Source organism: Pyxicephalus adspersus, chromosome 3 (genome assembly GCF_032062135.1).
Source record: "Pyxicephalus adspersus chromosome 3, UCB_Pads_2.0, whole genome shotgun sequence".
Classification (NCBI taxonomy): domain Eukaryota; kingdom Metazoa; phylum Chordata; class Amphibia; order Anura; family Pyxicephalidae; genus Pyxicephalus; species Pyxicephalus adspersus.
Genome location: NC_092860.1, coordinates 3,050,077 through 3,076,004, shown reverse-complemented (window position 1 = coordinate 3,076,004; position 25,928 = coordinate 3,050,077). Strand labels below are relative to the sequence as shown.

The 25,928-nt window shown below is 42.2% G+C and overlaps 1 protein-coding gene across 1 annotated transcript in view; it reads right to left on the bottom strand.

Moving 5' to 3' along the window:
• Positions 1–24,526, bottom strand: part of ACSF2 (acyl-CoA synthetase family member 2) — a 47,258-nt gene extending 22,732 nt beyond the window's left edge. The window contains exons 1-8 of the mRNA XM_072403338.1: positions 24,375–24,526; positions 12,777–12,972; positions 10,527–10,655; positions 9,221–9,274; positions 7,869–7,987; positions 6,641–6,803; positions 1,814–1,912; positions 1,582–1,730 (exon numbers count right to left, since the gene is read on the bottom strand). Coding sequence (XP_072259439.1) covers positions 1,582–1,730; positions 1,814–1,912; positions 6,641–6,803; positions 7,869–7,987; positions 9,221–9,274; positions 10,527–10,655; positions 12,777–12,972; positions 24,375–24,472 — 1,007 coding nt within the window. The 5' untranslated portion in view covers positions 24,473–24,526. The remainder of the gene's footprint in view (positions 1–1,581; positions 1,731–1,813; positions 1,913–6,640; positions 6,804–7,868; positions 7,988–9,220; positions 9,275–10,526; positions 10,656–12,776; positions 12,973–24,374) is intronic.
• Between the last annotated feature and the right edge of the window lie 1,402 nt (positions 24,527–25,928).

The window sequence follows — 25,928 nt, the reverse complement described above, 5'->3', positions numbered from 1 at the left end:
CCCCATTAGAGATTAGTGCTGGTATACAAATGGGATGTGTACTGGATCAATAAAATTGTAGAGATATTGAAGGGTAGTCAATATGAAAAGTAGAGGGTAATCCTGTCCCATGAATACTTTTGCCTTGGAACCTACATATAAGGTACAGCACCGGTACCCCACATGAATCCAGCTCAACCTAGTACTTGTTTCTGAGGCTCTTCCAAACTTGGAGATTTGCTGCACACTTGGTGGTCCTGTCCAACACTAGCCAGGATTTGGTCTTCAGTTTATGAGTTGCTCTCCTATATATAATTCCATGTCCTTGGCAAGCCCTGCTGCAACCCCACGGACCCATCATCTAGCAATCTACAGAAAAAAATGTACAGCTTCGTCTTCCTGGCAGCCAAACACGTGATGCCTGGACATGATGATGATTTACGGTATATAGCACCAACATAATATGCAGCGCGGTACATTAAATAAGGGTTGCAAATGACAGACAGTGACAAAGGAGGAGGAGAGGACCCTGCCCCGAAGAGCTTACAATCTAAGAGGTGGGGGAAGTATCACACAATAGGAGGGGGATATGGAATGGTGGGAAGTAGTGAGGGTTTAGGACACCGAAGACGAGTAGGTGAGGATGAAGCATTGGGTTTTAAAGGCTCTTTTCAATGAGCAGAAAGTAGGAGCAAGCCGCATAGGATGAGAAAGACCATTCCAGAGAGTGAGGTCAGCTCTAGAAAAGTCTTGGTTGGCCTCAGAGAGACACTAATTTAATAATTTATTCTGATCCTTGGTTGCATAATATCCATTGTATTGTTAACACATTTTCAATGATTCTATTCACTCTTAGTTGTATTTTACTATGCTGTTTACGTTTACTTGTATCATAAGTCTTTGTTCACTTTTCATTTCAATACAAATATTGAAATGGAAAACTGTAGACTTACCCACCATTGGAAGTGACCATACAAATTAACTACCAGGATTCCTCTAATCTTATAAGTCCACTTAGTTCAGCAGTAAAAGGCCCTGATGAAGGGGGTGCGGATTGCCAAGCCGTGTTGGTATTTTATTATATAAGAGTTTGACCCTTTGATAGTAGCACACTGGGTTTGATTGCTTTCTGTGTCCTTCTAGGGGCAAATATTTCCATACTTACCTGTAGTAAAATGAGGGGAAATAAATATGCTGCAATAAAAACAAGGAAGAAGGACACTGTGCACACCAGGCACCTTTAGCTGGGCGCATCACCATTTTTGACCATTTTTGGGTGGTTACTGATAAGTTGGGTAACAATACAGGGACTGGCACCCACCTACAGCTTCTTCCCAGCCAGCTTGTGTTTTTTTCTGGGGAGGATTCTGTACAACTTCTGTTATTCTGTTTTTTCTGGCTTTTTCTAACCTCATGGTGGGGAAGGGGGGTTCAGATTTCTCCTTGATTCCTGTTGAAGTTCCTGTTCCTACTAATGCCAACAATCAACTTGCAGAATCGGATACCAGAGGTTTCAACCCCTTTATTACATTTAATTTCTTTTAGTACTGCCATAGCTGACACATCTGGGATCAAAAAGACAAAAAAAAATCTCAAACCTACTTTTCTTTTGAAATAGCCTCCAGTGTAGTTCGGGCCTGAAAGCTTGGAGAGGGTAACACCAAAGTAGGACCATAAATTACGGATGTGAGGCTGCCCAGCACGGAGCCCATGCAGTGGTACAGCGGCACAGGAAGAGCCACCCGCATCCCCTTTGGGAAATGACAAAGAAATAAGTCAATTTTAGTGTAATACTAAAGACACAATATTGTGTATGCTTTGCATTGACACGCACCTGTCCCCAACTGTAGCCCAGCCGAAGCCCAACATACTGCGCATTGTTCACAATGTTGTGATGGCTCAGAGTGGCTCCTTTGGGATATCCAGTGGTTCCCTAGGGTAGAATAGGAGCAAATGAATACAAAACAGGACATGCAACAAAAAGGATGACATATTGTAACATCAGACTGGCATGAAAGCAGGACGACCTTTATTAATGTATATGAGATTGTAAGCTCTTCGGGGCAGGGTCCTCACCTCCTCCTGTGTCACTGTCTGTATCTGTCACTTCAACCCCTATTTAATGTACAGCGCTGCATATTATGCTGGCACTATATTAATCCTGTTTATTAATACTAATAATAATAATAATTGGTATTGCAATCCCTAAAATCACAGAGAAGCTTTACCAATGTAATTTAAAAAAAGTCCTATATTATATATAGATCCTGCTATGATTGGAGACTTCCTGCAAAAACATTCTTGCTGTCACTGGTGTCTTTCTGTAATTGTAAGGTCTTCCAAAGGATAAAAAAAACACATTTACTGCAAAGTAAAACTGAATATGTACAGGTAGTCCCCAGGTTAAGGACATCTCCTAGATACGAACAGGATTCCCTGCTCCCTTGTGTGCAGGACGTAGGCTTGATGGGGGGCAGGGGGCGGTTTGCATGACTTGCAGAAGAAATCTTTTGCTAAACAAAGCTGAGACTAAACTCTTCTGCAAGCTCTTGTAACTCTTTAATGACCAAGACAAACTCTGCAATTGTTACTTTTTGCATATCAAAGCACAGCTTGCTCCAGAAGTTAATGAATGTCCGGGCTACATAAAGATCTTTTTCTTTTTTGCTTTGTTTGTGATTAGCTCACAGTGAGGATTTTATACAGTAACTAGCATATCACTGCCTAATAATATGTTAAGACAAACATCGGTCCTAATTGCATTTATTTAAAATAATGTACCTGTTCCGACTTACATACAAATTCAACTTAAGTACAAACCTACAGTCCCCATCTCGTATGTAACCCGGGGACTACCTGTATACTTTGTTCACCACTAGATGTCGCCAACACTCATTCTGGAACATTTAGCTCTGCATGTCAGGCAGCTATTTTCACATTGGTTTGTAGTTCTATTTATAAAATGCTTCTATGTGCCAACGGATATTCCAGACTGGCAGGCACGCAGTTCAGTAGAAAAAAAATCCTAGTGCAGGTATATGAAAAAGTAAATCAACACATCTGAGGGAGACAGGCATGAATAAATGCTTCAATTCTTAAAGGGAACCCATCATCTGGTTCCATTGGGCACAAATGTGTGTATTTAGAAGTTGAAGAATTTTCCCCCCTTTTGGATACAAATTTCTGCCGTGCTTTTATTTGTGTGTGTGGCCCCACTGGGAAATGTCGTTCTTGTGGTTGTAATTGGGAAAAAAAGATAAAAACAGGGACAGAACTATTTTTGTTACATTTGTTTTATGCTTTATCAATATATTCCTTTCTCTGTGTTAAAAAAAAAAATGATGTGTTCCCATGAATCGCTTCTATCCTTTAACCCCCCTAGCGGTCTAATGATGTCCAAATTACCATGCAAAAAGTGGTACAATTTTTTGCATGGAAATTTATTTTTCATTGTAGGCTGTATTTTTTTAAGCATACCTCACTAATATTTAATCAATTTAATATTAAACGTCAAATAACAAAACACAAAAATCTGTTAAAAAAATGAAAAAAAATATTTAAACATGTAATGTAAATGTATAATAGCATAAGTAATATATATATTTATATATATATATATATATATATATTATAATTATATGAATATTTCCTTGTATCGGACTCAATACAGCTTTTTTGTATTGAATCCAACACAAAATTATTTGAATTTCCCCCAGACCCTTCCGCCCGCACCGACGTCCCTGGGAAACCCCGTTGATCTCGGCTCTGCAGTTAGCGGCTGGAGATCGAAGGAGCAGGGTGTGTCCCCAGGACCTGCGGGGACCAGCAGGACGCCAAGGGACACTAATGGAACAAGGTAAGTGGGTTTTTTTTTTTAGTAAAAAGCGACCCCGAGTGTGGCTTGGGATTACCGCTTTTGCAGGTAAAATCCACCCCGAGTCACACTCAGGATTACCACTAGGGGGGTTAAGGAGCTCCATATCCTATGCCAGGGGTACAATTTGTGCACCGTTCAGAATGGCTTTCTTTGTAGCCACCCCATTATACAATAGAGAGCTGAGACTACAAGTGTAACCACCCCCATTCGTGATACACAATGCAGAGAACCATGGGACATGTAGTTTTCCTATAAGGCTCTTAGATTGTAAGCTCTTCGGGGCAGGGTCCTCTCCTCCTCCTGTGTCACTGTCTGTATTAGTCTGTCATTTGCAACCCCTATTTAATGTACAGCGCTGCGCAATATGTAGGTGCTATATAAATACTGAATAATAATAAATGGTAGTATTAATAATATCAATAATAATAATAATAATAATAATAATAATAATAATAATAGGCTGACATTGCAGCTGCTCTGCTGCCCCCTAGTGTTGAGCCAGAAACAGTGAAAACCACCAGCAGCCTCTGCATAGCTGGACCGCACAAATCATTAATGAGAAATTATATTTGAACCATATATGATTATGTGTTTGCTGCTCTTTATTATTTCCTAATGCAAAGACTGTTACTTTACATTTCATTTAACCCCTCATCAACCTCACCACCCAAAACAGTGTGTTCTATTTCCTTTTTGAATTTCATACATTGTACAAAGTTCAGGAATCTTATCTGTTCCCGATTGACTATTTATAATCCGTACTTATTATTAATTATGTGATGGCCCATCAATGGCCCTCGATGCAATACAAGCAAGCCGTGTCCCCAGATGGCCCCGGGTAATTCTAGGTAAAACATGTGATAGATACAAAGTCACATTGCTGGAGATCCTGGAAGCGCACCAGGATTTGGAGGAAATATTAAGGACGCTGCAGCCAGTAAATACTGTAACACAATATACCGTGAATGTCCAAGGCTCACTAATGTGCCACTGGAATAAAAGCCTAACGATGAGTATTTCTCACAAAGCAGATTCATTTAAGGGAAAAAGATGTTTTATTACATTGCAGCAAGATGCCCATTGCATGTTAATAAATGACTTGCCACTGAGAGCCAACAGCTGACGCTTTGTGCAGTTGGTGGATCCCAATCTTACTTGCCACTGACAGTGTATTAGGATCATGTGATCACCATGTCAGCTATGAGGCTTGAAACTTCATTAACAACCAGCAGAAAGATAAACACTGCCACCTTTAGGTTGCAATGGGCTCTGCAGTGCTATCTACCGAAAACAGCTGGGTGGTTGCTGATAAGTGCCGGGTGGTGCGCCTAGCTAAAAGAGGCCGGGGAGAACACCGAGCTAGATACGTTTCTACATGCACAGAATATAACTGGGTATTACATTTAAAAAGGTCACCCCATACACTGCTAATCCAAGGAATATCTGATTGCCCTAGGGAATCAGGAAGGAATTGTTTCCCCTTTATATATTTTTTTTGCCTTCCTCTGGATCATCTCTGCATGTATGCTTCTATCTGGAATATGCAGGATTTCTAGTACGTTTATTTATTTCTCTAGTGGTTAAACGTAATGGACCTATGTCTTTTTATCAACCCGACTATGAGTCACTTAAAACTATAGGGGCAGCAAGGGCCAAAATGACCAATTACCTGAACCCTTGGAGCCTGATGGACCAAAGTGATTCTAAAGTGTGCTATACCCCCAACTTCTCCCCCTGTGTCATTGTCTGTATACGTCTGTCATTTGCAACCCTTTTTAATGTACAGCGCTGCGTAATATGTTGGTGCTATATAAATACTGTTTAATAATTTCTATTTTTGGATAAAGCAAAGAGTGAAAAAAAGTCCCGTCAGTTTTTTTTTTCTTTTGCTATCTGTGCCCCATTTTCCCTTGACTTCCTGTCCTGTGGATTCAGCTGGAATTGGACAAAAATCTCCCCAAAATGAAGGAAATCTAAAAAATGTGGATTTCCCTGTCCCCTGCCAAAATGCGAAGGAGAAGGATCATCCACTGCATGTTGAAGCAGCAGTCTCTTTGCAGAGGTCCAACACTTCCCCTGAATCAGGGCTAAAACTCTCTAATTTTGGGGGACACAAAATCTGTTGACTGAATGGATTTAAATTCTTATCCAAAAATCAGATTAACACTTTAACCATCTTGAGATACATAAGGGCCCGGGCACACAGGTATCACATGTTCTCCCATAACCAGAAGCCCCTCTGATGAATTGGGCATACAGTCAGGAAATGCATATTGGTGAGAATACATTGCCGGATGAGGAGCTACCAGGAGATCGATTCATAAAACAGGGAATCTGACATTCCCTCAAACATTCCATGGAGGGAATCTTCAAGGTCCATGTGTTTCAATGGCAGCAATTGATTCTCCACCAGGGAATGTATTAGGGAATGTCAGATTTCCTGTTTTATAAATAGAGGTCATTGTGTATTAAAAAAAAATAATGTATTCCTCCATCCAATAAGCTCCTAACTTTCACAGCAAGCTTAACTCTGATTGGTGGATGAAGGAAAGTGGCTCCATGTTGCAAAACAACAGGCATTTGTAAGTTAATATTATTATTATTATTATTATTATTATTAATAAACGGGATTTATATAATAAAACATAATATGAAGCGCTGTACATAAATAGGGGTTGCAAATGACAGATACAGACAGTGACACAGGGGGAGGAGATGACCCGAGGAGCTTACAATCTAAGAGGTTTTGTGTAATCATTCATTACAGGTTGTAGGTGAACTCACAGATGTGAATTGGATATTGATGGGGTCATCACACGACAAGGTCTTCTGTAAATCATGCAGCTGCTTCACATGCTGAGTGGTGCCGGCATTCATCACTTCCTCAAACTGGAAAGTACCCGGATATTTCTTATCCAAGACTATCGCAATACGCAGATCTGGAAGACTGCGGAACAAACAAGACAATGGAAAGAAAAATAATAAACTTTCAGGCCATGGTCACACACTAATATATGCAGTGCCATGCTTCATACCACAACACATAGCTACATATAGCACATTACACAAAGTCCCCAGGTTACATACAAGATAGGGACTGTAGGTTCGTTCTTAAGTTGAATTTGTATGTAAGTCGGAACAGGTACATTATTTTAAGAAATGCAATTAGGACAGATGTTTGTCTCAACATATTATTAGGCAGCATGTCAGTTACTCTATAAAATCTTCAATGTGAGCTAATCACAAAGCAAAAAAGAAACTTTATGGAGCCCAGACATTCATTAACTTCTGGAGCAAATTTTGCTGTGATATGCAAAAAGAAACAACTGCAGAGTTTGTCTTGGTCATTAAAGAAGTTGCAGAAAGAGTTCACCCCTAAGATCACCCACAACCCCAGCTGTGTTTAGATTTCTTCTGCAAGTCATGCAAACCACCCCCTCCCCCCCTTCAAGCCTCCATACTGCACATGAGGGAGCAGGGAAGCCCCATTCGTATCAAGGAGTTGTCTGCATGTCCCTAACCCGGGGACTATCTGTACACTGATTGAAGTAGTGCACAGAAACAGACCAGAATGCATATGGTAATGTATTATAACCCAGCACAGCAATGCATTAATGGGGTCGTCAGGCATTGCCTTATAGCAGATACTTTGCATATGAATAATAATGTTCTCCAGGACTGGAGAAGATAAACTATCATGGGAGAACCTGGGTGATCCAGCAAACCTTGAAAGGATCTGGTCCAAGCCTGAAAATATTTACAAACTAATAGCAAATTATTATTTTTTTTTAAACAAATCCATCCCAGGTTAGCAGGATCACCCAGGTTCCCCCACGACAGTTTTTGTTCTCCAGGCTTTTAGAGCTTTATTAATACAGCCCTTACAAACCTACAAACAAGCCAAAATGAACCTAAAAATTAAAAAAAAATGTGAGCTGCCGGGTTCCTTATTGCAGGAGGGACAGGTTATGCCTCTTGGCAAGCAGCAGCTCACCGAGCCGAGCATACTCACGCTTTGCTTTTGATGCCCCCTGCTGGTGAGTTGTCAATCTCCGGACAAATGCTCCTCAGAAGTTCGTAATATTTCTGTGTTTTAAACTGGTCGGGGAATATTAAGGCCGAGCACCCAACCTGCGGAGAGGAAGCAAAGAACGGCCAATCAGAAACTAGGTAGAAAAAATGCATAATAAATCTACACATACATGTATATTCAATCTAAATCTTTGCTGCGGTGCAAACAGTCCAACAGGAACCACACGGCCCACCACACCAGTCCTGTGTCACTGTCTGTATCTGTCTGTCATTTGCAACCCCTATTTATTGTACAGCACTGCGTAATATGTTGGCACTATATTAATACAGTTTCATAATAATAATCAACATAATACTGAGCAGTGGTCAACTATCAGAAAATAGATTCATCATGTGATTTCAGGCGAAGATCAGTTTGGGTAGTTCAATTCTTCCCTGAGAAGGTCATGTGACCACATGCCAAGGCTTTCGGTCATGTGAGCAGCACTGGAAGCAAACGTTTCCTTTATCTTTTTATTTATCTCTTCCAGCAAAAGTTTTGAGAGGGCTATTAAGACTGAAAGCATAAATGTAGCACCATTTGTTTTTATATATCTACATCAATGGTGAGATTTTTCTGCAATGCAATAATTATAACGGGTCGTTACATCACATGAGAAAGTACAACAAGCAAAAAAAATAAATATTTGGTTGTGTCCGGTCATACATGTGCATATGCATTGAAAAAAATGACCAAGAACAGATCAGGTTTACGTGTGTTATAGAAAACTATTTTACATCAAGGTTTAGCATCAGAGCACAACGTTTGTAATGGTTTTTCCCACTTAGGAAATATGTGAAAAGCGACCGACTAACTATACAGTGATATACATAATAAAATATTAGCAAAAGAAATAAAAAGAAAAAGGAACGTTTTTGTCTCCGACACGTTTCGCCCTACGGCTTCCTCAGGGCATTTGAAGAATGTTTGCTCACAATCTGTACATAGAAATAATATACATACATTGGGTCTCACCGTTAGAATACAAGATATCAATAATATTGAACAATATTAAACACGTTTATAATGCCGCACCTAAACCCACTCTGTTTTTGGTCCTCTTTTTTCATTCCATTATCTATAGGGGAGCGGCTTATGATACTATGAAGGAAATGTAATTAGCACCACTTCTACTAATATGCACATGCATTGCAATTAAACCACATGTGCATGTTTCACAGTTTACAGAAATGAATGTGTACACATATTAATGAATAGAATGTGTGAATCAAGGCGGCTCAATGCATGACAACCTGCGATAATAGGTAGAATGCGGACAAATTATATTTTACCTTCCGGAGGACATACTCCAGCTCCCTCGCTTGATACGCTGGGTTCACAGATACCTGAAAGAAAACAGATTTGCGTCAGAGATAAAGGGAAATGTGTAATGACATAATGATGCATTTAGGAATTCAATTTCAGATACCAAGAACAAAAATGGAAAATATTGCAGTTGCACAAGTATTTAAGCTTGTGATCACAAGTATTAACTTGCACCGTGTGGGCAACAAGGGGCTTGCCAATATGTACCCCTGAGGAAGCCCGGCTATCTGGCGAAACGCGTTGGGTTTAAACTATAATAGAAGGCTGCAACTCTCATATTTGGATGTTTACTCCATTGGACTCTGTAACTTGGTTGGCCAACGAATAAGTCCCAATTTAACCCTAAATTAGTATACACCCTACTTAGTGCCACCAATGTGATATTTTCCTAATAGTTTTGATTTTGATACTATTGTATATTATGTATGACATCAATACCTAATAAAAAATACTTCTGTTATTTATACCAAATGCTGAAAACCCCTCTTTGTCTTTATTATATTTATTTTATTGCATTTCGGGGTAGGCTTATGTTACTAATGTTTTAATTATCCAATATAACATCAATGTGTGAATAAAGTGAAGGGATCTTCCACTCCATTTCATGCTGTGGCCATAGAGCTTCGTCACCCTTGGACAGGAAATGTGCTAGGAATACAGTACACCTTCTCTTCTGTATAAAAGGGGAAGTCTTCTGTATTTCACAGAACAGTACAATGCAAATAACACTGATTAAAATACTATTTTAAAATGCAACAGGTATTTTTTGATACTTCTTTGTTCTTTCTAAAGCAGCCACAATCCGATTAGAAAAATTCAACCCTTGCCAGGAGCTGCAGATTGAGAAGCAGGGGTCTCTCTGCAGAGGCCTGACACACCCCCTACTGAGTCAGACTTATAACCATGCAATCAGCAAAGCTCATGCTCCCTGTTGATTGGATAAGTCTGGCTCTGATTCAGTAGGCACCTCCCACAAAGAGCAAAGGTCACATTTAGGATGCTGGCTGTTCTGCTCAGGCGGTGGCTGATTTTTACAGAAAATATGTCAAGCTAAATTAAAAGAAGAACTTGTAGAGACCATTGGTGGAGCAGTAGGTCCCAGGCGTATTCCAGCACCCGAGCTGCTGATGAGTTGCTACATGCAGCGTCCCACCCGCAGGTGCGGTTCACAGGGGTGTGAGGCAGCAGTAGCTGCAACCTCACCGCCCATCTGAAAATGTTCAACTTGGATTTAAAGCAATGGCAATTGTTTTGGATAAACTTGGCACTCACCAGGATGATGCCAGCTTGAGCCGTAGCAAACTGTGTAACAATCCACTCATAGCTATTGGGTCCCCACATTCCGAGGCGGTCTCCCTTCTTCAGCCCGAGTGCCAGCAGACCTGCGGCAAGTCTCTCAACCTGTGCAAAGAATAAAAAGCAACACTAATGTTAGACACTAGATAAATCTTTATCAACTGACCGGTCTCCTAAAAACCCAATGTCTGATCTGTATCCTTGTCTTCCAGGCCAGTATCTCAACAATAGCGAAGCCATTGGGGATGATTTACTATAGGAATATAGGCTAAACACATATCCAAATAAATGATCCCCTTTCAAGAGATATCGTATATACTCAGGTATAAACCCAAGCTTTCTCTTTTGGCTTTGAAATACCATTAGAAAAAGAATCTTGGTTTATACTCAGGTACCATCTAGTGGGATGTCCTGGAACTGCATTTATCTTGGGTTTCACAGACACAGCCTCATCTACTGGTAGCCCACAAAAAATCATTTGAGAGCAAGTGACCCATTATCACTAACTCAAAAGGACAAAAAACTTTAACATGTAAAGAGAAGGAAAAAAGATATACAGGTTGGACCCGTGTCATTTTTATTTATTTTTTTCGTTTTAAATAAATGTTTTACGAAAAAACAAGAATTGATGTATTTATTCACATTTGTTTTATTGGTATCTCTGCTAATTACTGTTTTGAATGTTAGCAGTGACGAATGTGTTTTGTGCCCTAGGTTTATACTTGAATCAGTGCAGTTTTCCCATGTCATTTTTATCAAGTAAATGTAGGTACTTTTGGTTACACTTAAATCAATTTATATACAGCATAAAGGAGATGAAGCTCCGCTGGCTTCAACATCCAACTTGCAAGGTGATAATTCACATTGGTGAGTAAACCAAAAAAATTTCTTTGATAAACCAGTGTTACCTTTTTTTGCCCTGAACACTATTTTTAAACACCAAATGGAGTTTCTTTTTTAAGAAGCAGCTATTACAGATACTGTATTTACACAGCAACTTACCGCTGTCATTTTGACAGCTGGGAGTTACCTATGAGTGCAAGCAGGAAGTGGAAGTTGGACAGAAGACAGGAGTACTACACATGCCCTGTGTACTTTGAGGAAGTGTTTTTCGGGTGTGTGTAGCATGCCTAATATCCTCCACTGTTGAAACTGTTTAATCCTTGGAGCTGCTTCATTAGTTTTTCTTTATTTTAATTTACCAATCAACCTTATTAGTTTGGGAATTTTCCCTGATCAAATTTGGCTTTGGTTTTTTTCTTATTATTATTATTATTATTATGTATTTAGTTTTTTTTTGGTGTTTCAGCTTGTCTTGTTTACCACTAAAAGGCATCACTCTCCTGTGCATTCGGGCAGTTCTGACCCTGGGCGTGCCTGCTCTACCAAGTTTTTCCAGTATCGGCCCTGCCAGCCAATCATGGCTATCCCCCCTGGCTATTAGGCTTGCTCAGACACAGCACTCTGCATTCGTGCATCGTGTCTCCACTAGTGCCGAGCCCCCTAACTCTGCTGAACATTTCAACACACCTGTCTGGTAATTAAGTGCCTCCTCTGTCCAGCTCCCGTGTTATCCCCTTGTCTCCCAGTCGGTTGTTTCCCGGCCTGTTCTCCTGTGTTGTTCCAGTTTTCCTCTGTGTCTCTGGTGACCCCTGTGTCACCTTTGGCTCTTGTGACTCCAGTGTTCCCCTGTTTCTGCAGTGACCCCCGTGTCACCAGTGTCTATTTCCTGGATTTCTGGTTCTTAATCCCAAGCTTTGTCCCAGTCTCTCTTGCTTCCTGCCTGCCTTGACTATTCTCCCACCTACCAGCAGGACACTCTGTTTTGCCTATTCTGGTGCCTAAGGCCGCAAACTGGCAGCAAACTGCGTCACAACATTCTCACCACTAGAGGCTCTGGAGAAGACTGGGCTGCTGCTTAGATTCTGCACCTTAGCACCTCTTAGGGCTCACACCACTACTGTGCAAGCCATAGCGCCCCCTAGAGGCTCTGTCCCTCCAAGCATGACACAGCTGCCTTTTACATTGTGACAGTGACAAAAGCAGGCTTGTTTATAAACAAACATTATGTGATCACCATCAGAGTCATGTGATTACATTATCCAAAGCCAAGAGCAGTATTACAGTACAGATTAACATTCTTGGAGGACAGAGCAAACATTAATCTACAGATTAAAGTCAGAAACAGGTTAACAAAGTACACTAAAACCTTGGCTCTTTACTTACATCTTTGCTCAATTGGCTGAAAGTCTTCCTTTTCCCTCCGTGCACATCAACAACGATCTCTTCATCGGGGATCCGCTGCGTTGTGTCCCACAGGCACTGCTGCATGGTCTTGCTGGTTAGAGGTATATCGGTGTTCCCATGGATGTAACTTGTGGAGGTGACGGGTTTTTGGGGGGGAGCTAGAGAGGGCAGAACACTGCGGGATAAAGAATTGAGATGTTAGAGCGTGCATCCTACTATATATAGGAAATTACTACATATTGCAATTTACCTGGATGCATTTGTGTGAATGTTCTTTGTACAAGGAGATTTGTTATTGCATTCTAGGCAGACGTCATATCAATCCTTATAACATGGGGGAACCCTTGAAATAACGTTCAGGTCCTCAGGGAACCCCATCTATAATTCCTATATCCCAGCTCACAGTGGATTAGCATGACGATCAGTGGAAAGAATGCCTTTGTGTTCTCTCCAGCCCCTTTTAGCTGGGCGCACCACCCGGCACTTTTCAGAGACCACCCGGCTGTTTTTGGGTGGTTACTGAGGAGTCACAATACAGGGGTCGCCAACCGCCTACAATTTCTTACCACCCACCTTAAAAACAATAAACACTGTGCCTCCTACATTGCTGGCCATTGGGAAGAATGTGACCCTTACGGATAGCCAAAACATCCCTGGTGTAACTTAGTCTGATCTGGGAGGTGCAAATTGCTCATGGAACCCCCAGCAACCTCTGGAGGAACCCTGGTTGAGAAACACTTGTATAAGGCATTAATAAATGCATAAATGTGAACATTTTATGAATAGTATGTTCTGTATTTAAAATCCAGAATAGCATGGACACTCATCACTCCCCACAATTAAGCTATAGGGGGGTGCTCTTCCTATGCCAAAAAAAGCTTTTACCAAAAGAAGCCAAAGATATAGAAGAGGTAAAGTTTGTGCCGTGTATAAACTCCAAGCAAAAATCTAAATGTGCAGCTAAAATACACATTAGGGACTTTTGTCTGCTTAGGGATTTGAATAGCTTGAATGCTTGCTATAATAATATTACATAATAAAGTGTCTTGCAAACACATTCACCCCCCTAAGGCTATGTACACACAAGCAATTATTATTATTAGAAACAAACGACCGATCGGCTGATAATTGGCAACAAAAAAAGTGCACAATGACTGGTCGACGATGAACGAGGAATGTCGCTGGAAACTAACGATCTGATTGGGCGACGATCGTTCGCCATCTATTGTGTGTACGGTATAAACTTTCTCTGGTACATGTCACTCCCTGCATCGTTCAAGTGATCGTATCTAGCGTGTGTACATTATTGGTGGATTATATTTGAGCTTTTTGATATTGGTATCAAAATACCCAATAATAATTGGTGATCCGTTCATTTTCTAATGACAATAATTGCACGTGTGTACCTAGCCTTAGTGCTTACCTTGTTTTATTGCATTACTAATATATATATTTATATTCTGGATTTATATGTCTGCTGTTGTATTTTCTTTCCACGTCAGTAATTTGTTATCCATAACATAAAGTCCAAAATGATTCAATTTTATTTCCCGGTTGTTATGCAACAAAACAGGACAAACACGATAGTTTTGCAAAGTACTGCACTATATACATAATATACATCTCTATATTATATAACCCTACAATGCAAACACAGAATGTAAAAGCACCGCATGGCACCTCTCCAATAAGACACAGAAACCTGGAAGTCTGGGAAACGATCCAATTGAAACATAATTAATCTGAGATAAGTACAACTGTTTGCTCTGTTTTCATTATCTATCGACATCCGCGGGAAGGTTAATGAAGTAATAACGGCTCGATATATCAAAGAGCGCATAGCAACATTATCACAGGGCGCTTATATTTCACACAAGGACTAAAAGGAAACCATTTAAACCGATCTATCACGTCATTTCCTGGAAGTGCAAAAAGAGTCACAAAGCCCTTCACCTAGAATCCACAAATTCTTCACAGATTGTTTAGATGGTCGGCTGAGCCGGTGCTCAAATATTCGGAACACAACCAAGGCTACGTACACACGTCAGACGATTCTCATCCGATTCTCGCCTCAGGGCTGGTATTGGAGAATCTGACGTGTGTACAGCTTTCGTCCGACGCCTTTCATGGATCCGTCCTGGCGGATGTGATATATATATTGATAAAAAATACACACACACAAGTTTTGGTAACAAGAAGAACAAAAATCAGAATGGTGGCCTCGTCACTGTACAGTGTTCAGTGGTTAGGAAGAAGCTGTAGGTGGGTGGCAGGCCGTGTATTCTCACCCAATTTATCAGTAACCATCTAAAAACAGGCGGGTGGTTATTGCAAACTGCTGGGTGGTGCGCCCAGCTAAAAGGGGCCGGTGAGATTTTATTATATAAATACATTGGGGGTGTCTGTGAGCAAATTATATTGTTGGAGTAAAGTGAGGCCACCAACCTGGCTACACAATCTGATGGGATGCCTAGATTACAGCACTGGCCTAACAGAACTTCAAACAGGTAAGATAGCCCACTTATAAATAATACAGTTCTATTTCTCACCTCTATATCATATAATGCATAAACTTCCCTTTCTCCAGAAGCTTCGGTTTGACATGTTTAAGATTTTGTTCCCCAACCTGTCTTCATGAGTTATGATTGTTTAAATTCTGATGAGTTTCATTGCTGCATTTAGGAGATAGCAGAGATTTTATAAATAATGAAAAGCATATCAGAGGATGGAGGGATAGAAATATACGAGGAGAACACATCCATGAGCTGCATTGCGAGTCGGCACCATGGTGGTTGCCGGTTCATGGGAAGTGAGCATGTTGCAGAGATTTAGTAGCTTTGGTGAGGTTTCCAAGGTCGGGTTGAGTTTGCTGAATTCTCATCTGAAAATAAGATAACATTTTCTAATCCCGCACTCCTCTGGGCTACTGAGTCAATATATTGATGAGAATCCAAGAGGGACCCAAGCCATTAGATGTTACTCTGTGTAGACCAGCCATTCCCAACCGGGATTCCTTGGTACTCTACAGTTCATGCAAATATATATAGGGCTGTATATGATTTCATAATACAGATGGACAATGACCCAAAACTTACAGAAAAGCAACCCAGGAGTTAATTAAAGCAAAGACGTGGAATATTCTGGAATGGCCAAGTCAGTCACCTGATCTGAACCCAATTGAGCATGCATTTCACTTGTTAAAGACTAAACTTTGGACTGAAAGGTCCACAAACACACAGCAACTGAAAGCCGCTGCAGTAAAGGCCTGGCAGAGCATTAATAGGAGGAACCCCGGCATCTGGTGATGTCCATGAGACTACAGGCTGTCATTGCCAGCAAAGGGTTTTCATCCAAGTATTAGAAATGAACATTTTATTTTCAGCTTTTTAATTTGTCCAATTACTTTTGAGCCCCTGAAATGAAGTGATTGTGTAATAAAGGATTTAGTTCCTCACATTTATGCAATCTTTTTATTCAACCCACTGAATTAACGCTGAAAGTTCTGAGTTGTTTCATTTATAATAATTGTGGTAATGTACAGAACCAAAATTAGAGAAAAGTTGTCTGTCCAAGTATTTATGGAGCTAACTGTATGTATTCATAGACCAATAAATCTTACTTTTGTGGCTTTTAATGAACACAATTGCATGAATTTATGTTTATAAACACAAGTGGAGAAATATTCATCCTTTAAATGGTATTTTTTGTCTTTAGGTTGTTGTACAATGTTTAACATGAAGTGCATTGGACTTCCATGAACCCGTTACACCTGTTTCCCTTTGGCAAACCTCTGACCTACTCTTCTCACACATCAGAGGTTTATCTCTGGAAAGAACGTACACACTTATCATGAACACAATCTGGTTTTGGCTGTCAGTAACCGGCAATAGCAAAGTCATTGAAAGAGTTTACGGGCATTTTACTCTCTGCAGTCTTCCAGGCTATAAATTCTGAGCTTTGGTCAAACCAACATATAAAACTCCGTTCCTCCAGCTCCCTCGGCTTCACCAGGGTTTTTTCCCTCTGATTTTTACCCATCTGGAATGACTTAGCTGTAAGCTGTGACTAAAGTGGACCTGTCTTTTTCATGGAAATTTAGGTAAATTTTCTTCTATGTAAAGCATGGGTTCATTCCACGTCTGACACTGCATGGAGGATGTATTCTGCCAATGGCTCTTAGATTGTAAGCTCTTCGGGGCAGGGTCCTCTCCTCCTCCTCTGTCATTTGAGACCCCTATTTATGTACAGCACTGCATAATATGTTAGCGCTATAAAAATCCTGTTTATTAATAATGAGAATGGCCACGTTGGCTTTCTCCAGCTCCAAATTGCATTCACGTGCTTTGGCCTACCTGACGAGTGGTGAATGGGGCTGCAAATCCTTTATCATTCCTGGGCAGACCCGGTCTGATAGACCTGCAGTGATATCAAAGGCCCCTATTCTAGCCTTGCCTTGGATAAAGAGACCCTGTCACCTAACCATTGAAGTCAGCACACTAAGAACTGCTATTTGAGTGATGTTCTATATTATTCAACTTCGCTCCTACCCCAGCAGCCACATAAAAGCTCATCTTCCAACATGGACCTCAGCCCGTGGTAAGGTGTGGGGAGGGGTGGAGGAGCTTGGCCAGCACAGATAATATTCCCAGAAGAAGAGGGAAGGAGGCTCTGCCAGAAAGTTCAATAGACACATTGCAAGCTTGTGGAACATTATTTATGGAAAGTAAGTGAATATTTAAATGCAATTTATCCGCATATTTTGATTTGATGTCACTTAAAACCTTGTGTACTGGGTGCCAAAATACCTACCCACATGGTATTACAACTGTTGTTTTGATATACAAAAGACTATGTTTCTTACATTACAATTGTTGATAGGAGGGCAAGTACTATGGTAACCTAATATTGCCTAGTTAAAAAGTTACTACTCCATAAAAATCCAAGAATTGTGACTGCAACATCAAGAAACAGGTGAGTGCAAAGGTAGATTGTGTTAGATGCGAGTGTTATTTCCAAGTCGACCACTAGGTGGCGCTGTATTAGATTTCATTGACAATGAATACAAGGTTACTTATTGTAAACTACCGTAAATCAAATACAGCACCACCCAGTGGATGAATTGAGAATAACACCTGCTTAAAAGCCACTGTAACTGTACTTTTTATAATACGGTATCTACCTAATATTTTTTTGAAGTCTAATAAAATATATTAGCTAAATATGTAACAAAACAAGCACTTGCGCAGAACAAATTGCTATGTGAATTGTTAATAAATATACTCATTATACCACCATGATTTTGGCTGAGACTAACTATTTCAAGGATATTATTATTATTACACAGTATTTATATAGCACCATCATATTACGCAGCGCTGTACATAGTCATGTCACTAAATGTCCCTCAAAGGAGCTCACAATCTATTGTCCCTATCATAGTCATATATCATTAAGTCTAAGGGAGTTAGTCAATTGTTAGGAAGAAGCCAATTAACCTCACTGCATGTTTTTGGGATGTGGGAGGAAACCGGAGTACCCGGAGGAAACCCACACAGACACAGGGAGAACCTGCAAACTCCATGCAGATAATGTCCTGGCTGGGGATTGAACCTGGGACCCAGCGCTGCAAAGGCCAGAGTGCTAACCCCTGAGCCACCATGCTGCCCAGATATCATTATGCTTTAACCTATTTTCTCAGTGTTCTTTCACCTTTATATGAACAGGCTCACACAATAAAACCTCGGAATAATATACATAGTACTATAGTCCAGGTTCTGTGCACTCCTATGCCAAGTTTCCTAACCCCCTAGGACGAGGGGGGCAGAAAAGGACCTGCAGCCAAGGGCAGACATGAGAGGGGCAAATTGTGCCACTGCATGAGTACTCCAGACCCCCCGCAGCAAACCGGGGGCCCCTCCAGCGGCCAGATACCGGTGGGGGGGGGATCAGTTTTGCACAGGGGCCCAATATTGTCTGCTTCCACCACTGCCTGCCTGCTGTTGAAGTAGCTTGCAATTCATACCCTGGGGTTAGGGGGCACATGCCATCACAGCCTGTCTTTACCCCGTATGCAGGGTGCCAAACAAAGTGGACGGGAGTAAAGAATTGTAGCACTGGGGTAGGTGGTTTGCAGCAGAATTATAGAGATGGAATGGATCACTACGTCCCACCACTACATATCTCCCCTCCAATTGCGTGCTAATTCCACCACCTACTAGATTGTAAGCTCTTCGGGGCAGGGTCCTTTCCTCCTCCTGTGTCACTGTCTGTATCTGTCTGTTATTTGCAACCCCTATTTAATGTACAGCGCTGCATAATATGTTGGCGCTATATAAATCCTGTTTAATAATAATAATAATAATAAATGGGTAGGGGGCGCTCACAACAGATCAATGCTTTCTGCAAAAATACATCAACGTCATCAAAACGGAAAGGTCACCCAGTGTCCCCGATGGACAGCATCATTCAATCCAATACCTGAGGGCCCAGGTTATCTTGGACCGGCTCCCAGAATGTGCCTGGACTTTGAAAGCAAAGGTAGCACAGCAATGAGCTGGTCTCCGTGACTTTGCTCTCACCTATCACAATGATTCCTGCCAGCACATAAACCGATTAGACTCTTTGTACTACTCCTGCAAGAAGCTGACACCAGGGCAAACTTATGTGCATAACCACACGTGGGTACAATGGCTTTACTGTGCCTGCCATGCATGGTTTCATTTCATGCATATGACAGGTCCACTTCAAAATGAACAAACACATGGAATTCTGATCATTCTGAACACCCACATTGCACTGTGACCACGGCCTGGGGCTGTCAGGACTGCTTACACTGCAGGGAACAATGGCTGGGAAGTGGTAATCATCCCCTCTCCCACCCAGACCCGGCCTCCTCGGTTTGAGTTTGCTGCAGATGCTCCGAGACAATTTCTATATCATCAACATCATGTTAAGAAGAAAATACATCAACCCCCTTCCTATACTTAGCGCACCCGATAAAAGAATAACCAATGTGCATATAGCAAAACAGAGAATATAACCCATTAGGATAAAAAAAGAGCTGACGCGTTTTGGGAAAGCTGCAACACTTTGTGTCTGATTTTATAAAAAGTGAACCCTTGATAGGCCTCCTCCTAAAAACTGATTCTAAACTCTGCCTTCTGATTGGTCCAATCCCTGTGTAAGCTTTATTAGAGTTTACAGAGCCAATATCCTTCTTTTCTCTATCACATGACCATGTTCAGGCCTGGTGATTGGCCAATAAGCCTTAAGCACTGAATCCTTGCTGGAAGGAGAAGGTCACATTGCGCTCCTCCATATCCAAAAGCACGGAGTATTTCCAAGGGCTCCCGAAGGTGACCATGCACAATAGCAAAAGCAGGGGAGTGTTATTAAGAGGACCTGTTTCTTTGCCAAAATTAGCATGTACTGGCAGCCTTGAGGGACAATTTTTTTTTGATCTTCTACGGATTAAAAGGCCCTTAGGCTACATACACACATCAGATAATTGTCACCTAATACGAGCAGGAATGTAATAATCTGATATGTGCACAGACACCCCCTGATGACGTTCATTAATCCGCCATGGTGCATTGATGGACAACTGATTGGTGTCTGCTGTACATTGCTATGCAGGAGAGCACAGCGGCGTGCAGCTTGCTCATCATTGAACAGGACAGCTGTGTGTGTACAGCGCTCCTTCATTCATCTATGGCTGATTGTTTCCATCCAGGATTTAGATGTGAAATAACTTACAATATAATGTTTAAGTTACACGCATGAGCACACGTCAGGGTGAAGCCAATGTCAAGGTCTCCAACAAACAAAATAAAAGTATTGGAAAGGAATTGAAATCACTTTGCAGAAATCCTCGGGAACACAGAGAGACATCCATCCGGATGATACCGATGTCCCGTTTATTATTATTATTATTATTATTATTAAACAGGATTTATATAGCGCCAACATATTACGTAGCGCTGTACAATAGATAGGGGTTGCAAATGACAGACAGTGACACAGGAGGAGGGGAGGACCCTGACCCCAAGAGCTTACAATCTCACCAGAGACCCCATGCCAGCCATTCACAATGATTTTCAAGCAATTACACCAATACATCGAATTGATTAAAAAACTGTCCAATCAAATCGCTTTATTTTAAACAAGGTCAGTTGTAATTGTCACAAAGGTTTATAAACTGATCATATTCTTGAAAATGTCATCTTAGATTGTAAGCTCTTCGGGGCAGGGTCCTCTTCTCCTCCTGTGTCACTGTCTGTATCTGTCTGTCATTTGCAACCCCTGTTTATTGTACAGCGCTACGTAATATGTTGGCGCTATATAAATCCTGTTTAATAACAATCTAGAGGAATTCATACATTAACACATTTCATTCATTGATATGACAACACAATGATCTCCTGGCTCCAAATTCCAAGCATGCGGTGTCAGCCCTGAACACTTCAAAATTACAAAGACTTACATTACAATTACAAAACCGCACTCATCCCCTCCCCCGTCATTCTCTCTTTGTGCACAGGAAGTTATTGGCTCACAAGATTTCTGGCAGGATCAGCAAATATTTTCCTTCACTTCCAAAGGGATACAACGGGAGAAAAACAGAGAAGTTTATAGTTCGGGAGTGTAAGACTTTAAGTTTCTCATTGACACATGCAGACACCTAATAAAGTTAGAACAGCTGAATCAGCATATTTGTTGTAAAAGCGATCTTAGAATAAAAGATTTGAAAGATTTATTCAAGGTGGCCATAGACAGCGATAAGATTCTGCAACCGCCGAATTTAATAAAAGCTCGCCAAGCCTTGAGAAGATAGACTAATATGGGAGAACCTGGGGGATCCAGCATGCTTGGAATGGATTTCTTCAAAATCATTTGCAGTTGGTTGGTAAATGTTTTTAATCCTGGATCAAATCCGTTCCAAGTTTGCTGGATCTCCCAGGTTCTCCCATGATACTTCTAGATTGTAGGGCTCTCAGGGCAGGGTGCTCTCCTCCTCCTGTGTCGCTATCTGTATGTACATGTACAGCGCTACGTAATATGTTGGCGTTATATAAATCCTGTTTAATAATAATAGTTTGTCTTCTCCAGTCTTGGTGTTTTAACAAATCCGGCAAATTGATCCTCAAGCTTGCATCTCAGTACCCAGAGGTCACACAAAGCCCAACCCACTCAATTTATTATTATTATTATTATTACACAGTATTTATATAGCGCCGACATATTACGCAGCACTGTACAAAGTCCATAGTCATGTGACTAGTTGTCCCTCAAAGGAGCTCACAATCTAATGTCCTTACCATAGCCATATGTCATTATCACAGGACAATTTTGGGGGGAAGCCATTTAACCTAACTGCATGTTTTTGGGATTTGGGGTGAAACCCACACAAACACGGGGAGAACCTGCAAACTCCATGCAGATATTGTCCTGGTTGAGATTCCAACCCGGGACCCAGCGCTGCAAAGGCCAGAGTGCTAACCACTGACGCTTGTCTGCCAAGAGGGGCCCCGGACTCTCAGGCGGCCGGGAGGGGCTCCGGACTCACGGCGGACAAGAGGGGCCCCCGGACTCTCGGCGGCCAGGTGGGGCCCCGGACTCTCTGCGGGCAGGAGGGGCCCCGGACTCTCATCAACCAAGAGGGGCCCCGGACTCTCATCAACCAAGAGGGGCCCCGGACTCTCATCAACCAAGAGGGGCCCCAAGTCACTTCTGCACAGAAGCTCACTGCTGGCTACTTCTGCCATTGGTTCAGATCATCCAATAGACTCATGAATCTCATCTGAAGCATCTGTGGAGGAGGTTGGGCTGATCTGAAGTCTTCGGGCAATGTAATGTCTATGGGGCCCCAGATATACAACCAGACAATGTTACCAACAGACTGCCAAGGTGGTGATACCCCAAACTACCATGCCAAGGACTTATCCTGTCGCAGATTGGGTGTTGTTAATGACTACTCAAAGAACAATCTTGTCATCTGATGAGGTGTAGGGCTAATGTAAAGATTCATATTGACCATAGACGTGTTCTGTAGGACAACCTAAAGGGGAGACTGGCCATAAAGCATTAAAAAGTCATCAAGGTGCAACACAACTGATTAACTTTCCTGCATAGATGTGCAGATCATGCAATGGACAATAGCAAAGGGACGATCTGATGGTATGGCGCCCCCTAGAGGAGGATCCAATATCTGGTGCTCTGATGCAGAGATCTCCCCAGACCATTTTAGCTAGGTGCACCGCCCGGCACTTTTCATTGACCACCCGGCTGTTTTTCATGTTTACTGAAAAGTTGGGTCACAATATTGGGGCTGCCACCCACCTACAGCTTCTTCCCACCCGGTTTATGAAACTTTCGGGGTTGAACACTGAGATGTGTATGATACAACCTCATGGTGATCCATTGGTGATCCAATCCGGATGAGGCTTTCTATCATCTATTAGGACATGCTAACCCCACGGGAGGATCTAAACCCCGATAATCCAATGCCTATGGGGTGCAATACGGCCTATGAACTGTTCCTGTCTGCCCAAGAGGCCGGCTTAGATCGTCCAATGGCCGGGGCTCCCACTTTCCAGGTAATGATCCAATGGATCAATCTGATACGTATGGGGCGATGTAACCTCTGCAGGGCAATCTAATATCTGCTATTCCAATGTCAATGGGGCAACCTCACGGCTAAGGGGCAAGCTAATGTCTACCTGGTGATCTAACGTGGTTGAGGCTTTCATTGGGGCAATTTATTCTCTAAGGGCCAATCAAACATCACGTGATCTAATATGTATAAGGGCAACCAAATGCCTAGGGGGCAGTGTAACTCCTATGGGCTGATCTACTATGGTGATGTACTGTGGGGCAGCCTATGGGGCAATTTATCCTAAATTCTAAAATCAGGTGATCCAATGTGTTTGGGGCAACTTTATGCCTAAGGGGCAGCACTGAATGATCTATAGGTAATCTAATGTGGATGAGACCCTCTAAACGTCTGTGGGGCAACTCAATGCATACGGGTCAATCTAGGGCACAATATAATATCAGATGTAGGGGCAGCCTAATGCCCAGGGGGGCAATTTAACATCTATTGAATGATCTAATATCTTGTGATCCATTTTGGATGTGGCCCTCTATGGTAAATGGGGCAACTCAATGCCTATGGGGCAATTTAACCTCTAAAATGTACTCTATGTTGTTGGGGGGACTTGGGGCAAATAAACCTCTATGCAATGATCTAATTTGGATAGGGCTTTGAGGCAATCCAGTCATTTTGGGGCAATCCAACCTCTACAATGGTGTGATCTGAAGTCTCTGAAGTTCTCTAATGCCTATGGGGCACCATATTGGGCATTCCGATGCCCTTTACCCCCTTTACAATTACCCCACCTACCAGCTGTTCTCAATGTTGACCTATCTGCACCACTTTCCGCACAATTCCTTGAAGCAGAATTGGCAATATTAATAATAGAATCTGAGAAGTGATAAAGTTGGGGAGTTGCAGATTCCTCTGCAGCAATGCATGAAGTTTTATTGCAGCAAAGGGCATTTTGCCTATTTTACCCTTACCTGCCCTGGTGGATACCCCTGGACCACACCTTCTTCACCCTGTCATGGAGAGTCCTCCGGGCCAGCAGCAGCATCACCATCCTCCCAGAAAGCGCCATGTGTACCAGAACTGCCGAGGCAAACAAGTCCGGACAGCAGAACCGCCTGAAACTGCTTCGGGTACCTTTAATTAAGCCACGCCTTTTCAACACAATCCCGCCTAGTAGGAGGAGTCGATTTAAATATTGGCTTTCCCCGCAGCGCCCATGGGCTGTATCGATTTCACTGACTCCACCCCTCTCCGCCCCAACAAGCCATATATGGTGAGGGGTCGGCGAGGGAGCGTCTAAAAAGTTCCAGGCACTTTGGGAGTTGCTGTAGTGTGAAGCTGAGCAGGAGGGGAGGGAGCTGGTGCCAACATGGATTATCATATAAAGTTCTGCCAGTTATATTGTTTAATGTAAAACTTTTATTACTAACTTGCCAAAATGAGTATTGGCACAAACATGTGCTGACCTTAAATCACTGCTGAAATGGCAATTTAATGCCAAAATAGCCCCATTACTGCTGAGCTGGCATTGTGCCCCCTGGTGGCTGCTACAAAACCAATGTAACAATGGGCAAATAGAAAACAATATTTATATATCAATGTTCCCAGCTTTACCAGGCAATGGAGGATGTAGCCAATAATGGGCCCTGCACAGATCTGCCTTGGGGGCCCCAGCGGGAGAAGAGTCCAGGGGACCTTGTGTATTGGCAGACATAGCACCTCCCAAATAAAAGCCACAAATGTGAATATCACTGCATCATATAGCGGATTCATTTTTATTACAAGCAGTGTAAGAATCTACATTCCATCTGGTATCAGCAGTCCCCATACAGCAGGGATCTGAGAGGTGGATAGAGAAGCAGCACAAAGCCAATTATGCAGCGATTCCTCAAATTCCAATTCTCCCCCTGACATATTCCTAATTCTTATAACACTGCTATCCCACCTACCTCCCCCATACACAGCCTTCCCACCTACTTACCCCATACACAGCCTTCCCACTTACCTACCCCATACACAGTCTTCCCACCTACCCCATACACAGCCTTCCCACCTACCTACCCCATACACAGTCTTTCCACTTACCTACCCCATACACAGCCTCCCCACCTACCTACCCCATACACAGCCTCCCCACCTACCTACCCCATACACAGCCTCCCCACCTACCTACCCCATACACAGCCTTCCCACCTACTTACCCCATACACAGCCTTCCCACCTACCTACCACATACACAGCCTTCCCACCTACCTACCCCATACACAGCCTTCCCACCTACCTACCACATACACAGTCTTCCCACCTACCCCATACACAGCCTTCCACCTACCTACCCCATACACAGCCTTCCACCTACCTACCCCATACACAACCTTCCCACCTACCTACCTACCTACCTCATACACAGCCTTTCCACTTACCTACCCCATACACAGCCTTCTTACCCACCTACCTACACCATACACAGCCTGCCCACCTACCTACCCCATACACAGCCTTCCCACCCACCTACCCCATACACA